The sequence below is a fragment of the Clarias gariepinus genome, chromosome 13 (genome assembly GCF_024256425.1).
Source record: "Clarias gariepinus isolate MV-2021 ecotype Netherlands chromosome 13, CGAR_prim_01v2, whole genome shotgun sequence".
NCBI lineage: Eukaryota > Metazoa > Chordata > Actinopteri > Siluriformes > Clariidae > Clarias > Clarias gariepinus.
In genome coordinates this window covers 17,377,501-17,394,883 of record NC_071112.1, presented here as the reverse complement: position 1 = coordinate 17,394,883, position 17,383 = coordinate 17,377,501, and the positions used below count along the sequence as shown (strand labels likewise).

Genomic DNA, 17,383 nt, shown 5'->3' with positions numbered 1-17,383 from the left:
TACACCCTGAACAGGGTACTGATCCATTGCAGGGCACACAAGTGCGTGCGCACACACACAAACCCATACTGAATGGGCGTACTACACATACTACATACTACAGGCAATTTAAGAGTGCCAGTTACAGTATAATTCATCCATAGTAAAAAAGATGCTTGATTGATGATTTCTCACAAACTAGCAATACCGAGTGATGAAAACACTCAAAATATGTATCTGATTCCAGTAAAATAATAATGTGCATATAAATGGTATTTATGCAGTGCATCACTGTTTTACTAGTGTAAGAATTAGCCAACAATTTGCCACCTGAGGCAAAAAAACAACAACAACAAAAAAACTTTATTTGGCCAACTTAAGGATTGAAAACTAACCACTGTAGCCTACTTTTTTGCATTGTTAAAGATGTAAAGGGTGGTAGAAAAAAACAATGGTGTTTTACATTAAAGGATGTAATCTTTGCCAAAGTGTGAAATTTAACACGTTTAAATGGACCTAAATGTTTCTTCTTATCTGAGCTTCAGCTTGAGAGCACCCGCAGGGCTAGAGCTTATGCTAGTAACTTTACAGGTGGTAATAATGTTTTATACTTCCCAAATAGCCATAAAGACTTTAATAAACCATGACAATGGTTTTTACAAAAAAGTGCAGATGAACTGCTTAACCAAATAACATTTTATATTAATTTTTATTTATTCTTTTATTTAGTAACCAACCTCTACTTAACATAATTAAGATTTGAACAAAGAATACATCAGAACATTCACTATGAAAGCTACTACCTGCACCATGGGAATACAGTATTACTCCAATGTGGAATCTATCTTTCTTTTCCCTGTTGTACACATCTCCAGCTAGGACCAGACCTCCTAATGACAACCTGACTACATGAACATCTGTCTGTAACCCAACACCGGCAACACCCGCACACTTTTTACCCTTTCACCATATGCACTGCAGAACACAATCAGGTCTGTGTGAAATCCCACTAGGTAGCAACCCAGGGGGGCATGCAGGGAAGCCCTTAGTGTCAGAGTCTCCATCACTTCAGCTGAGTCAGACATGACAAATCAAGGGTTGACACTATGCTGTGGCCTCAAACAGAAGAGCTGTTGTTACAAGATGACCAGCAACAGACCTTGCTTGACCCTGACCATAACTTAATGCCATGGACTGCTGCTATATAGCAGAAACAGATGTCCCTATTTGTTATTTCTGTCTGAATCATTCATTTGTAACTTCCCAAGCAGAAATAAACAAAGCAAGTTTCACAAGGGAAGTTGTAAATGTGTCTAAAATAGGAGCTGTTGCAACATGCTGAAACAAAAGAAGTGCATCTAAGAGAACATTCTCACTATGTGGGACTGTATGGGACTTTCTCCTATATATTTCCTAGTTGGACAGGTGCAAGATACCCATGTTTTATTTGAGGTATTGTTATAATATTCAAGACTATATTCAGTCAATAACAAAATAGAATGGAAAGAATATGTCCTTTACATTAAGAGGAAGCCATGGTCACAACCACTTTTGGCATTTTAATGGCTTTAGCATGGCTGAATGCAGTTGCTATAGAAGATCTTCATCTGATCCCCAGTGCTAATTATTAGATGCTTTGTCCAACATCCAATGACAAACAATTCAAGACAGTAAAGCAGATGTCAATCAGGTTACCTTCCAGTGTGGTGCCTTTTCCCAGGAGTGGAGCTCCCAAGCCAGATGAGTAGCGAGCACTAACAAAAATCTCGTATTCCGTGTCTGCCAACAGGTTCTTGAGTGTAGCAGTTGTGGAGTCTCCTTTAACAGAAATCTCATTCTTCTCGCCACCTTCAGGCTTATAAGCTATGTGGTACTCAAGCACATTCCCAGGAGCAGCTTGCCAAGAGAGCTTCATGGTGGACTCTGTCTCATCAAAGACCCTCAAATTCCGTGGTGAACCCTTAACTAAAAGAAGATCAGTAATGTTCTTTAAAACAGCAATACTTAAGAATTTTATAGGACTGTATAAGAAAATTTTATTTAATTTCATGCCATATTAAAATATGCATGGCTGCATCAAATGTCATGGTTGTTACAGAACCAAAACAGTGCTGACCTTCTTTGGTGGTACCGTGAGTATCCATGGGGGGCCCCATGCCAGTAGCATATTCTGCTTTAACAGTCACACGGTAGGTGGTGAGAGGAAATAGTTCCTGTAGTACAATGGTAGTCTGGGTACCTTCAGTCTCTGCCTCCAGTCTCTCTCCACCACTGATGGGCTCATAGACCAGTCTGTATCGCACAACCGCACCTGGAGCTGCCCCCCATGAAACTCTGAAACTGTCTGTGGTCTCTTGTGTTACTCTGAGGTTGCGGACTGCTCCTACTTCTGGGTTTGACAAAAGTGTGAATCACTTAGTTAGACGAACACGTGCCAGAGTTGTAACATTGAATAAAAACTATTTCAAAGTGTTCTATATTACATTTACTGTAACATGAATATCAGTCCATACCCTCTAAAGTGGTCTCTTCTCCCGTTAATGGAAAGCTGTCTCCTTTTTCATACTGGGCAATGACATCAACCTCATAGGTGGTGAGCGGTGTAAGATAAGGCAGAATGGCAGTGGTAGTGTCACCAGGCACAGCCATAGAGATGTAGTCACCTGCAACATCAGCGGCTGGCCGGAAACGCAGCAGAAAAGACAGAACATCTGTGGTTTCAGAGACCCAAGTAACCCTAAAACTCCTGGATGTCACCTCAGAGAATGTTAGGGACTTTGGTGGAAGCAAACCTTGAAAGAAAGTTACAGCGTCATTAGTCAAATTAACTCGAGTTACATAAAAAAAAAATAGATCACTTTAAAATGGATTAAATATTTATTCTCTCCTACATTATTGATTTTAGGCTTAATATTTAGGAATTATAAATAACACCAATATACAGCTAAAGGTTAAAATGAAGGACTCTGAGCGAAATGTGTACATATTTTATTAAAAAGTGATAACATTTTCTAAGGGTACTATTGGATCTAGACCCATAGTTTTTAGGTATTTAACCCATGCTCTAGTTAATTAAACGAATAAACAAATAGACAGTATGGACAGCTGGACAAAATAAGAAATTTCCAAAATTATAATGAATCATGGTTTGCCCTTATCCTTCTAATTCAATATAAAACCACTGATTACACTGGTCAAAAGTAATGTTTCCTTACTTTTCTTCTTGATGTTTAGGAGCTCCTGCTCAATTCTGAGGCAGATGGACTGTGTCAGCTCTTTAGAGATCCTCTCAAAGGCATCAAAGTCCTCCACCTCAAATACATGATTCTCAGCAGGGAGGTTGGCAATAGCCTCCAACTCTGATCGCACTGCATCCTTAACTCCCACAGCAAAGATCTCCACATCTACATTCCTTAGGTTGGTAGCAGGGTCTTTAAAGGAGTCAGAGGACTTGCCATCAGTAATGAGCACCATGACTCGTGGAACACTTTCACGGGCACCACGACTTGACACAAATATCTTCTCTCTGACATACGTCATAGCCTTGCCAGTGTTGGTGGACCCTCCACGGTAGGGGAATGTGCGAATGGCTTTCACCACAGCAGAAAGGTCATGATGTTTATTCAGCGCAAACTCGGTGTGAGGATCCCTGCTGTACTGTACCAAGCTTATCTGCACTTTGTTGGGACCTATGTCAAAGGAATTTACCAGCACCTCAAGAAAGGATCTCACTTTAGCAAAGTTAGCCAGTCCTATGCTGTATGAACCATCAACAAGCAGGACAATGTCGGCTTGAATGTTAACATCTAGCGAGCAGTCTGTGAAAAACAAAAATATTTTAGAATGCAGAGAAGGACTTTAACGATGGAATAATGACTTTTTCTTAGTAGAAGGTTAATATGTGGTACGGGTTGATCTTACCTACTGACACTTTGACAGGCTGGGTCTTCTCCATTGCCATCACTGGCTCACTTGGTGTAAAGCCTTTAAGAGCAAATAAACTGATCTCATATTCTGTTTCAGGGGACAGGTCCCTAACATTTACTGAGGTCTGGGCTGGTCCTGTGTACATCTCCTGTCTCTTGCTGCCTGCAAGCATAGGTATGAGCTGCAACTTGTATCCTGTGATATGACCTGGAGACGCATCCCAGGTCACTCTCATGGATTTAGAGGAGATCTCTGTCACTTGAAGGTTTGAGGCTGGTTCAACAACTACAGAAATATATAATAAAAACATGGGGGTGTAAAAGATGTATCCTATGAATATAAACGTGACTAATGTATACAGTAAAACTACTTTGTTATGCTAAGTCATACCGTCATCTCCACTTGCAAGGGAGCTAAGCTGGTCTTCCACACCAAGGCACACCTGTGTGATAATCTGCTGCTGCACTTCTTTAATTAAGTCAAAGTCCAAAACACTGTACACATGTGTGCTGTGAGGGGTGGATGCTATTGTTCTAATTTCATCTTCATCTGCACCTTTGATTCCTGAACAGTAAACAATGAACTACATGAAATCTAAATCAATGGATTATGTAACATTTCACGTATTTTTATTTAAAGAACAGCTTTATAATCAACATAATATCCTTTTAAAGTTATAAAGCATGAGACATACCCAAGAGAAAAACTTCAACTCCAATGTTCCGTAATCTTCTGGCATATTCATCAACAGGGTCTTGTGATTTTCCATCTGTGATAATGATGGCCACTTTGGGGAAACTTTTCCTGGCTCCAGCCTCTTCAGTGAAAGTGTTTTTTACCAGAAAGTCAATAGCTTCACCTGGTATAAAAATTAAGATATTTGCTCATATACATGTTTAAGAGAAGTGCATTATGAAAGAACTCCATCCAGAATTGCATCTGTTACATTTTATGCCATGTTATAATTTTTGTTCTATATACTTTAACAATGGCATGGGTCTTTCTCAGTAACACACCTGTCATGGTGTTACCCCCTTTGTAGGGCAGGTTTCTGATGGCCTGAAGGAGTTCTGCACGTCTAAAATACTGGTTAAGGTTGAATTCCGTTCTGGTGTCTGTGCTGTACTGCACAACAGCTACTCTGGTCTTGTCTTCTCCGATGTCAAAGGCTCCCGCCACAGCGCCAATGAAACTCCGGATGTGTTTGAAGTTTTCCCTTCCAACACTCCAGGAGCCGTCAACCAGGAAAACAAGATCTGCTATTGCACTTATTGAGCACTCTGGAGGAGGTAGAGTACATACATTATTGTACAGTACACTATATAAAAAGAATAATAATAATAATAATAATAAATAATTATATATATATATATTAGGTATGTATGATTTAAAACTCATAAGGTATGTATGATTTAAAACTCTGGGGGTCACGGGAGGTGTGGAATTACCAATATGTGAGCAAATAACTATGCCGTAATGTGTACTTCCTGGAAAATGACAACAAATCCATAAACGTATGTTTATCCCAAATGAGCTTTTGTTTTAGCAACAACTTCAAACTCTCTATTTGATTATTATAAATCCAACCGGATATGTGATGTAGAGTTTTATGAATGGTCCTATTGAAAAAAATCTGTATGAGTCATTGGTAAGAATGCTGATGTCAATCCTTTGGGCTCTTTGTAAGCCACATGTCTATGACAGTAAAAATATTAAAAGTCCTAATTAAAGTATTGAAATTTTATAAGGCAAAAAGACATATGGATCAAAGCCAAAAAACCTCAACCTTCATGCACTGGTTAGATTTAAATGATCTCACACTTCTACATCCATTAGGGAAAAAAGTAAAAAAAAAAAAAAAAACCTTTGCATGTAGCCATGGTTCTAATAAAAATACAAATTACGTACATTCAAAACCAGCTAAAGTCCTTAAAAATGATAAGTAAAAGCACCAAAAGCAGATGGAAATTGGACAAGATATTCCAAGGATGAATTTAAAAGTAGTGTTTCTTCAGCGGAAAAACCTCCAATGGAATCTGCTCAGTTGGAATGAAAAAAGTTTTGGTAGTTGTTTATCATGAATATAGACAAACTTACTAATGGTCTCCATAGCTGGTTTCCTTGCAGTCACACTCATGTTACTGGACTGAACTGAAACAGAAAATAAAGACAGTTTTTAGTAATAAAATCACACAGCTATTCTGAAATAATTTTAAAAGAATAATTCTCTGCCACAATTTTCCATCGGTATTATTTGCCATTTTTAAGCACATATTATAACAAAAATTGTATCTGACTGAACTTACTTGTTAATTGGCCAAATATAGGAATGCTCTCATCTACACCATCAAAGGCACTGATTGAAACAGAATAATCTACGTCTGGTGTAAGGTTTGTAATATCAGTGCTTGTGGCACTAGCAGGAAGAGTGAAGTCTTTCAAATCATCTGGAAAAAGCGACCAAAAGAAATAAATTGAAAGTAGTACATGCAAACAAATGGCCTATCACTCTAGATGGACGACTGATCACTTACCTATGTCAGATGCTACTTGTATCCTGTAGCTTTGTATTTGAGACAATGACCTTTTCCATGACATTAGCACTGTGTTTTCATTTAAGATTTTAAATTTCAAGTCAGAGGGAGGCTCCACTGCAAACATAAGTGTTATATGTTAGTACAAAATTCAAGCAACCTGTTAAATATATGCAAGTTTTAGATAATTAATATGTAAATGAAGAATCTCAACAACTCCAACAACAAACACTTCAAGGCTGAAGTTGATTCGTTTACTGTTGGGCAGGCCGACAAAACTGACAGTAGTGTTGGTGACAAAAAGGCAACATGACGACAAAAGAAAAGGTGAAAGAAGCCATTTTTGTGCAAAATGGCTTTTGCTTGAGTTGCCCAACCTAGAAACCTTTGGTCAGCATTTCAAGCAGGAAGCCTAAACACACTTTTACATTCTAAACAGTTCATTCACCAGACCCCAGTGCAGACATTGAGTGGACCATTCAGTACATGCTGTATGCAATCACTACCAGGCATGCCCCTTTATCCACCAGTATATTATAATCCAACTCATAAGAACGCATCACTATCATTCAAGATATTGATTATACAATGGAATTCAGGTTGTTCATTCAAGACAAGGGGCTCTTTCAGAAATTAGAACCGTATATGTTATATATACAGTGATTGTATATATACATATCTCAGCAAGGCTGATATAAACATTAACATACAGTGCGTCAATCCAGTATGTCATCCATTGCAAACCATTAAAAAGAATACACAATTTGTCGTGAGAGACTATTGTGTACTTCCTTTTCATCGAGCAACTTATACAAAAGACAGCATGAAGTGAGGAGACAATGCCTAAATGCTCACATGGAGAGTACAGAGGAAAGTGTACATCATGGAAAATAAATGAAAATAATAACCTGCTAATCTATGATATAAAGTGATGGCTAATTAAACAAAAGAAAAAGAGAAAAAAGTGAAAGCACTACTCGTGTGACGGAGTCACGCTCATGTATGTGAGAAAGTTGTTGAGGAACAGTGGAGGATGATTTGGACAAAAGTTTCCATGTACATGAGGGACCACACATACAGAGACCATAATATATTTCAAAATGACATTCTTCCACAGAGGAGATTTACATGTGGTTTATGCTAGCATTTTCCAAAGGAAAGTATTTTAACAGATGTATACCAGCAGTCTAACATCCAAGATAACATCTGTATGGGAGCTAGACATGCTTATGTTAGTCTTTTTCGACATAACATCCTGTGTGAATAAAGAAACGAGTAAAGAAATAATCTATTCTATGACACTAAATGGAAGCATAATACGATACGTGTGATGTCGAAGAAAAAGCTACAGGGCGTTAAATATGTTTTTGGTCAATTACTTAATTTGGGACAAGGTCAGCTTTATCCTGTGTCAGTGCTTATTTCATTAGGTAATGGTTACCTCTCCATGAAGAGGATATTCTGAGTTCCATGCAAAGACAACAGAAGGGACTGTGTTTGATAGCAGAATAGGAGCATGCATTGAAAGGTGGGCAGTTGACACATGGAATCCCAGAATATCATTCTAAAATATATGGTGGGAAAAGCCAGAGCTCACAAAACATCAAGTGCACAGGCAGACAACAACAAAACACAACCTAAGCAACAAACTTGAGATCATGGAGGCTGCTGGAAAGGTGGCTCACCAACCTGGCGTCTCAACCTCAAGAGGCCTGAGGAGATTTCCCTCGTGTCCGAACAGGCCTCATCTCCAACCCATGAGTCTTCACTCATTCTCAGAAATCAAGCTGAGCATTCTTGCATGAGGTATCAAAAACATAACACTCCAATCTAAACCACGACAGCTGACGTACTTGAGGGAAAGGGGTTCATTGAGCTTTAATAGCTGTCAGCATATAATGATGAATCTAAGTGAACTTTCCGCAATCTAAACGGAAAAGGAGTCCCGTCAGTAGCACACCGCTGCCATTCCTTTGGGAACGTCTGGTCTGTGGCAATAACCTCTACCCGGCACGCTGTTCTTTTGGGCTTGCACCGTTGCCAGGCAGCTTGGAAAAGAAGCCAGAGTTCCTGAGAAGTCGGCCAGATGCCAAAGTAATTTCGCAACATGTGCTGACATTAAACGTTACTGCAAATTAACTTTCCATATGGATTGCAACTCAGCGATTTTAAAAACTGCCACAAAAGTATAAAAAGACTCTTTGTCTGTGCACTCTGGGGACTAATTTAGCCTTTTACTTATACATCTTTCCATTCTGTGTCAGTAGATATATCAAATAAGATATTTGATGCTGTTACTGAACGTAATATATACCTTTAATTTTAGCATCCCCCCAAAAAAAAAATAATGTTATAATTCCCCTAGTTTCTGTACACATAAATGATATAATATGGCAACTTACATTACACATAGATGCTTAGATAAAACAACTCCAAATTAAATAGCAAACACTTCGTACTACAGTACATGTAACTGATTGTGTTATAAATAAACATTTTCACTTCATAGAATAATTACAGATGTCCACAGTTAAATATTTAGATACCATTTTTATTAGTTTTTTTTTTTCATCTTTCCAAATTTTTGTGAAATAAAAACCTTTTGAATTGTAAAAGCAGACCATTCCAGTAACTCATTAGACAGGAATTGACTTGTAAGTGGAGATTATTTGTCTGACCAAACTGATGATCTCATGTGTATGGAATTTCTTTAAAACCACTGGTGGCCTGACAAGTACCAAATCAATGCTTTTGGTTTATATACAGATGTGTAACATTTACCTACATCAGACTGTAGCCAGTTGATTTTTTGGCTATTGTTTAATTTATGTAACTAAACTTGAGCTGCAGGTATTATAAAAACAGAAAGAAAAATAATGAAAAGAGGGGGAGAGAAATGTAATTTTATATAGGTCTGTAATCTGAAGCTAATCAAAGTCAGGCCTTGGATATAATTTATTTATGTATAGATACATCAATAATACAGCACATGAAAGTTTTTTGTTAAAAATATCAAGAAATAAAAAAAGGAGAGAGCGGGGCTTTTGAAATGTGGAAATAAAAAAAAACATTAGAATTGAGGAACAGAAGAGAAAAAATGGGAAAACATGAAAAAATTGAAGAAAGAGAGAGAATGCAGTGATAGGATAACCATACCTTGAGCCTCCGCTACATTTAGTATTGCTAGGAGGGCAAAAGCGGCCCACAACAACCTTCTCTTCATTTTTTTTTTGTTAAGGGGGTCAGCAGCACATGAATTAATCTGCAAAGACAAGATTCCTATTCAGCTTAGAGGAAAAAAATTATATTAATACACTTCATGGAAAGGAAAAAAAAAAGATATTGACATCCTGGGGCTGCATTTGCTGTTGATTCAGGGACTTGCACAAGAACAAGCTATTTCCAAAGAGGAAATATATGAAAAGAGTGTTCAGAGGGAAAACATTTATAAATAAAAAAGCAGACTACCATCCATGACAGCTATGAGTGGAAATAAGCAGCAGGAGTCACACCACTTTTTCCTACTGAGGGCCAGATGGAAAAAAAATAATCATTGGCATGCATTACACTGGGATTTAGAAGTCCCTCCTTACATGGGTGCCAACAATGTGGGAGCAGTAGTGTTTAATTTATCCATCATCATAAGTTGTTCCCAAAACATAGTGCATATACTGGAAATGTGATTAAATATTTTTAAAATTATTGTTAAGAAAATTAAGCAGCCAAAGTTTTACAGTTTGTATTTATTTTACAATAAAATAATATCAATAAGCATGAAAATTCATCTTTGGACGAAAACAAATTAGAATAAAAAAAATGATATATATATATATATTTTTTTTAATAAACAGTTTGCTTTAATGACAAACATATTTTGCTACAGAAATTACCTATTGCTTTGTCTGAAGGGAAAGAGACATCGTCTATAAAGAAGTCTAAATTTTTAGAGCATAATTGTTACCATTTATTCCTTGCTGTGATTTAAATTTCCACCAAATCACAGCACCAGAACTCAACCAAGGGTGGAGACAGTCTGCTGCGCCGAACTCCACCAGTTTAAACACAGGTCATAACTATTATTTTCTAATAATAAATGCATAGAAATAACTAAACATGGCTGCTTAATTCATACTATTAGGATGTACTGCCTTTCAGGTAAATACTAGAGCTATTAGGTGAGTTTAAAACACATGCTGTATAAATAAATATGTTACATATTATCTAATAAATTAGGCAAATTAGGCTATTACACATCCCTCTCCTTTTATTTATCCATCCAAAAGAACTTTTTTTAACAATACAGTACTTACAATATCGAGTTCTAATCTGTATAAAACTCATTAATGTTTTAAAAGGAGACAAAAGAAATCTGGCTGTTGTGTTTTTATAGATTCACGTAAAGCCAGCAAACATAGATTTTTTTTACTCATTTATATACTTAGACATATATATTTTCATTTGCTGTTGTAAAATAAATGAATACAAAATCTGTACACCCGGAGTCTAAATGCATTAAAAAGGCGCGCAAGCTTTGCGTTTTCTCGCAGCTCCTGAACGCCCTCTAGTGGACCCAAAAGCACAAAATGTTCACGTCTATTGAAGTTAATAAACCTCACTGACCTGAACTGACCTGTACTACACGCTGGATTAAAAATACAGATTAGCATAAAATATTGATTGAATCCTAGACAAATATTCACCAAGTTCTGATTTCTCATTACAGATAAATGGTCTAGCACAGGAAAAAACGTAACGAAAGAACAAAAACACTGGTCCTTCAATCAGTTACCTTTAAATCAACTATAATTTACAAACTATAAATATTCATATAAATAAGCGCAAATGTCGAAGATTTAAAATTAATTGTATAATTTTTTTTTACATGGTAATTACTTTGACCGGGACAATGTATGAGGTATTGTGAGAACGAACTTTAAAAAAAAAAAAAAAGAAAGAAAAAAAGACGAGAGAGACAGTTAATTTAAAGGTAATAATAAACAATTAAAGCTGATGTCTCTGACCTGGTGATGCGAAGCTGAGTTTGGAGGAGCAATGAGCGCGTGCTCGCTCGCTCGCGCTGTGTCGCTTCAGTCCGGCTGGTGCGCGATCTCGCGCACCACAACCTCTTTAAGGGAAGAAGCCTCTTTTCGAGGGGGAGGGTGTGTAAGAGCACAACCTGCTACTTAATACCGAGGGGTTGTTCCCAGCCGACTTTTTCCACCCGTGGACCCTTACGAAAGGCTTGAAGAATGGCACCCCCCACTTTTAAGGGCTTTCAGACACGCAAGACTTACTGAAATATGGAGCAAGGGAGCTAAGGGGGCTTTTATTGCCTCGGCTTCTGTTTCACAAACGTGGACTGCGTCCTAAACCACATAACGCCCCCGGCTATTACACAGTACGCTTGATAGCCTATGAAAGATAAAAAACAGTGCGCTCTTTAAGGCCCATCTCGTTTTTAAATTCGCTTTCTAGAAGTGTTACATATTAAACTTTTATTCGTTAAGAAACCAAACTCTTCGAGATTACAAACTTTACATACCCATGCTAATCATCTCTGCTGTGTTGAAGTTTGTATTGAAACTGCATTTGCAGTTACAGTAAGTAGGGTCTCCTCTAGAGGAGTGTTTATGGAAGTTTTTTATTCATTTGTTTTATTCAATATGCAAATATACGGTCCATATTGTTTTATACAGTAAAATAATTTTGACTAAGCTCTGATAATTAATGCATAATTAAATATCCATTTGAGACATTAAACACACTTTTGCAGAACAATAGTTTATTACATATTAGGTATCCACACAACAGTGAATAAATATTGATCCTGTGTACACAAAAATAAAAACCAACAACAACAAATCTTCACAACTGGATAAGAGCCATTTAACACCCGGATGAAGGATCTTCTTTATTCCTTCTTATTGGGCATTGCTGCTTTAAACAACTCGTAGATAACGTATCCAGTTCCTGCAAAGAGAAAATGCTTCATAATTCATTCATTCTTTCGTTCACTAAATGAAAATTTGCAGAGATCATATCTCTTCTTCAAGGTATCTTCAAAGGACACAGGCCTATAATTAGAAACTGTGATAATCGGTTAATAATTCAAAACTCACCAAAGACTGTGAGGGCCATTGTTGCTGAGAACAGAAGGGCATCCTTGGGACCTCCCTTCAAGTGAACAGGCAAATCATTGTCCTCCTAGAAAACCAAAGGGTGTTGATGATCTCACACTGCAATGGTATGTTCTTTAATGCAGACTTAATAAGCATAGTCCTGTGTGTGCACACATGGTGGCATGCAGGCAATGAGAAGCTTCTTTATAAAAATGCTATAATCACAGACACTAGACGAAGATGTTGATCCTATACCGCTTTTATTTTTGGCACCTAACAATTACTGAATACTTACACTCATCTCCTGTAATGTCCCATAAATCCATATATATTGGTGGCACAGAACTCTGTCAGCACTAGTTTCATTTAATCGTAATTCTCTGCATCATGTATGAGTGGAAATGTATAACTTTTACACTTACATTTGATAGCTAAACCCATCCATTTTTGCTCTGGACTAAGGAAGGCAGGGTGTGTCAGCATCTAAAATGACACTACTGCAATCACAGAGCAGTAAATAAAGCTTTCAGTCATTTAATCTTTTCATTTTGAGCAACACTTCACATGCAGTGATTAGTAGATTCAGCCCGTTCTACATACAAACCCCCTACAAGCAAATTACACATCTACTGTATATATTGTACTTATCTGATGCCCTACAGAAAGAAAAAACACATACAAAAATCAGTCGAAAAAGTAAACGTTACTAGTAACAGTTAATAATGAAACAATGTCTTGCACTACATGTAATAACTAATCTACAAAAGCACAGAATGATGAATTGCATGCAAGAAAATGGTGCACACCATAAAAAAAAAAATGCACACTTGTCAGCAGACCAGTTGAGACTTGGGTCTCAATTGGTCTGCTAACAAGTGAACATTCTTTTACAATGCTCAGTTGAATGTTCTGTCTTGATAACATCTGCATTCAACTCACAAGCATCGCTTAATCAAAATCCCTGACCAGAACCACACAAGTACACCATTTTCTTTATAAAATTTTCTAAATATCGAAAAAAGCTTTATCAGGTTGGTCACTGGAGGCACAGGGGAACATCACAGAGATAACAGTTATGGCACAGCTGACACTGGGAATTGTTAAAATCATTTTGAGGTAATTGCCACAGGTACCAACATACATGCATCAGCCATAACATTTAACATCATAAAACAAACACATTAGCACTGATAATTTATCACATACCAGTAAACTGGTGACACGATCATGGTCACCCATTAGTGATGCGCGGGTCTTCTGGTAACCCGCGGACCCCGCGGGTCGGTATTTGCGGGGCGGGTCATTAAAAACAAAATTAAATAAAAAAAATCCATGTATGTTGCGTGCAATTCCCTATAGCCTATATGAAATATTTGGGAATATCTATTTTCATATTTTATTAAGTTCTTTAATAAGGTTACGTCACGTCACGAAAGCGCCAAGCAGCTATCGCTGCCAGTCACAACGAAACAAAGAAATAAAAATGAAGATGGAAGACGAGGCACGGGAGAAATTGAGGTTTTACATCATTAAGAGAAAAAAAGGTCAGGCTGCTAAATCTAATGTTTTAGCATTCTTTTTTTGCACAGCAAATGTAAAAAACACTAAATGAACATTTTCGTGTGATAAATGAAAAAAAATGTCAGTGGTTATTTAGCATAGGCTGTAAACTGTAGGCCTGCCCTATACAAATCTAAAATAAAAAATTGTTTAGCCTAGATTACAAACGCTGCTTTGTAAATGTTTAAAATGTGTATCATCGTGTTATTAATATGACCTGATTTATCATTTATATTCATAATCATATGTTGTTGCCAGTTTACAGGGCGATGTTTCCAAGCACTTTAAGGCTAAAATAAAGGCTGTTTTCATTTGAATTACAATGCCTAGTATGTCTATTTAATGGTTGCGGGTGCGGGGCGGGGCAGGTTGTAAAAATAGACACAGTGTTGCGGGGCGGGCCGAATAATTTCATAAAAGCAGGACCTGCGGGTTGGAAAAATACCCGACCCGCGCATCACTATCACCCATAGATCATTTATGCCTATGGGGAGCAAAGGCTTGCCTGTCTGGTTTGATCTGATCTCACAGAAAAGCCAATGTAGCACAAATCACTGAATTAAGCCAATGCGCATAATGACAGGACAGCACCAGAACACCAAGTGCACCACAAGCCACTGCACCACCGTATCACAAAACACCAAATTCAATGGTAAGAAGCAATCAAGTGTGGAGTCAATCAATGCAATAGTGAAATGCATCAGATGAAAGCAAAAACTTTCAAAAGGTTTCTCAGCCAATGTCATTCCTTCGAATGGGACGATCATTTGTGTCCAAAACTAGAGTGAAGTGTATCGAGTGAATCCAATCGCACACTGCACCACAACAATGAATAAATACTATATGGTATTGCGTATACTACACACAACAACTGTAGGCAACTTTTCCAACCATTTTGTAAGCGTGTTACAGGTGTTCCTCATCGAGCGTACCAGTAACCAGCATTATCTATGGTGAAAATGGGTACATTAGGCCGAGCTCATAGCTACTGGATCAGACTCCGACACGTCAATAGCGACAGCGCATAAAAAGGCAGAAGTAAGGGCTGATGAAACACTGGAGTAGAGCCGTAATCTATAATTAAAATTCCTATAGTGGATGTCATTCATTTGTCATTAAGCAGCAGGACTGTACTTTATGAAAATCAAACTAACAATATAAATTAATAACATAATCAAATAGACAATAACTATATATGTACATATAAAGATAACTATAAAACTTTCTGGAGCTACTACATGCAGTCAGCTGATTTGAGCAAGCTAAATCATTTCAAGTTCAAGTAGGCTTTATTGTCACTTCAACCATAAACAGTTAGTACACAGTGCCGTTCCCAAGCCGGATAAAATGGGAAGGTTGCGTCAGGAAGGGCATCCGGCGTAAAACCTGTGCCAAGGCGTAGTGTGGACTGGGTATTTCGCTGTGGCAACCCTTTGCCGGGAGCAGCCGAAAGACCAACAACAACAACACAGTGAAACGAAACAATGTTCCTCCAGGAACCAGGTGCTACATCCAACATAAATTTACAACATAAATTATTAGGAAAACTAAACTGGCTAACTAAGAGGCCTAGTTAGCTGGCTAGCGGAGACAAGACAGATTGACCTGATAACATAAATTAACAAAAACTAACTAGCTAACCCAGAGAGGAAGACTATGTTTTTTTTTTGTTTTTTTTTTACAGACAACATAAAGTGCACGTGCAAATGTGCAAACAAGAGCAACAAAGTGACAGTGCGACATAAGATAACATAACACTGGTGTTGAGGATACTCTCTCTGATGAGTTGAGGTAGTGGAGAACCAGTAAACCCTGTTTCTCAGTAACACGTAATCTCAGTGACATTTGAATTTCTCACTGAGATGTTTCTTTGAGATTTCTGTTTTGGCAAAGGGATAAAATAGTATATGATAAAATAATTATAAGTCATTTGTCTCCAAAGAAAAAAATCAAGTTAAAGTTTTTACTTCTCATCGCATCATAACCAATTCTTTCTAATCATTTCTCACTCTGTGCTACTGGGCGGGGGGAAAAACTTTCCCAGAAGTATTTGAATGAATAATCTCCACTGAGTACGTTAATGCATGACTGATCACACCTTTTAAATAAAGCTTATAAATGCATGTCTGTGCTTAAATCGATTTCACAACTAATACGATAATGTTTAAGCATGAAATGCAATATGGGGCACTGGTGGCTCAGTGGTAGGTTTCTCGCCTTACTCCTGCCATACAACACAGTTGTCAGTTTTCATACAGGAAAGCTTTATATATATATATATAAATATAATATTATATATAAATATATATATATATATATATATATATATATATATATATATATATATATATTACACACGCACAATGTATATTAAGATATATGTTATGTTATTTATATATTATAAGTAAGAGTAATTATGATTAAGAGGCACACATCTGGCAATGACCAATTTAAAATAATTACTTTTCAGGAATAATAAACGTATGCAACATCTGTTTGAACAAATTACTTTCATCAACAGGGATAGTTGTAGAGTCAACGAGCCTCCCTGTCCAAAAGCAAGTCTCATCTTGACCAATAACACTCACCTGAAAGATTTTCTGCTTGGCAGCGACTTTGTTTTCAACCTGCCTGCCAGCAGTGTTAGAAAACGGACGAGCAGCCACCTGCCTCAGAGCCTAAGAAGCAACACGAATAATGACTCAGTTTTATAGAGGTGATAGATTATTTGAGTAAAATCATTTGTCAAAGACATCACGAAGATCACACAAAATCGGTTTAAATGGCTGATGTCACACAATTTTTTCACAAACACACATGTTAAGGACTGCTTTTTGTCTGCTGCTAGTGAGAATTAATTCCTGACTAGTTAATAAGTGTGATAACTTCGAAAAGTTACAATGACAAAGCTGTCATTGTAACCAGGTAAAGACCACATATTTAAATTTATATTGCACAACTGCTTTGCTTACTCATTTTTTATTTAAAAACTCTATATGGCTATAACCTACATACATGCACAACATTAATAACATTGTAGCATTATTATTAAATTATAAAATATTATTTATTTATTAATTATTATTATTATTATTATCAGTAGTAGCAGTAGTAGTATTTAAGCCCAGATTGAACTACAAACTCAAGTCAACATTAGCTAGTTAGCCAGGGAATTTTAGCACTGAAGCTGTAGAAAATTCCCAGTTCTGTAAGTTTATGTCAGACTAGCCAGATCGACTAAAAACTAAAATAACACTATAAACG

At 37.1% G+C, this 17,383-nt stretch overlaps 2 protein-coding genes across 5 annotated transcripts in view; both read right to left on the bottom strand.

Annotated features, from left to right (window-relative positions):
• Positions 1 to 11,605, bottom strand: part of col12a1a (collagen, type XII, alpha 1a) — a 51,336-nt gene extending 39,731 nt beyond the window's left edge. The window contains exons 1-13 of one of the 4 annotated variants that reach the window (XM_053509221.1): positions 11,462 to 11,605; positions 9,597 to 9,702; positions 6,441 to 6,557; positions 6,213 to 6,353; positions 6,004 to 6,057; positions 4,923 to 5,186; positions 4,601 to 4,765; positions 4,297 to 4,470; positions 3,901 to 4,191; positions 3,195 to 3,797; positions 2,493 to 2,771; positions 2,096 to 2,368; positions 1,675 to 1,944 (exon numbers count right to left, since the gene is read on the bottom strand). In XM_053509221.1, the coding sequence (XP_053365196.1) occupies positions 1,675 to 1,944; positions 2,096 to 2,368; positions 2,493 to 2,771; positions 3,195 to 3,797; positions 3,901 to 4,191; positions 4,297 to 4,470; positions 4,601 to 4,765; positions 4,923 to 5,186; positions 6,004 to 6,057; positions 6,213 to 6,353; positions 6,441 to 6,557; positions 9,597 to 9,663 (2,698 nt within the window). In that variant the 5' untranslated portion in view covers positions 9,664 to 9,702; positions 11,462 to 11,605. The remainder of the gene's footprint in view (positions 1 to 1,674; positions 1,945 to 2,095; positions 2,369 to 2,492; positions 2,772 to 3,194; positions 3,798 to 3,900; positions 4,192 to 4,296; positions 4,471 to 4,600; positions 4,766 to 4,922; positions 5,187 to 6,003; positions 6,058 to 6,212; positions 6,354 to 6,440; positions 6,558 to 9,596; positions 9,703 to 11,461) is intronic. The other 3 variants (XM_053509220.1, XM_053509222.1, XM_053509223.1) reach the window with 3 other exon arrangements.
• A 600-nt stretch (positions 11,606 to 12,205) lies between these two features.
• LOC128535317 (cytochrome c oxidase subunit 7A2, mitochondrial) overlaps positions 12,206 to 17,383 on the bottom strand; it is a 5,309-nt gene continuing 131 nt past the window's right edge. The window contains exons 2-4 of the mRNA XM_053509192.1: positions 16,708 to 16,797; positions 12,560 to 12,644; positions 12,206 to 12,410 (exon numbers count right to left, since the gene is read on the bottom strand). Coding sequence (XP_053365167.1) covers positions 12,352 to 12,410; positions 12,560 to 12,644; positions 16,708 to 16,797 — 234 coding nt within the window. The 3' untranslated portion in view covers positions 12,206 to 12,351. The remainder of the gene's footprint in view (positions 12,411 to 12,559; positions 12,645 to 16,707; positions 16,798 to 17,383) is intronic.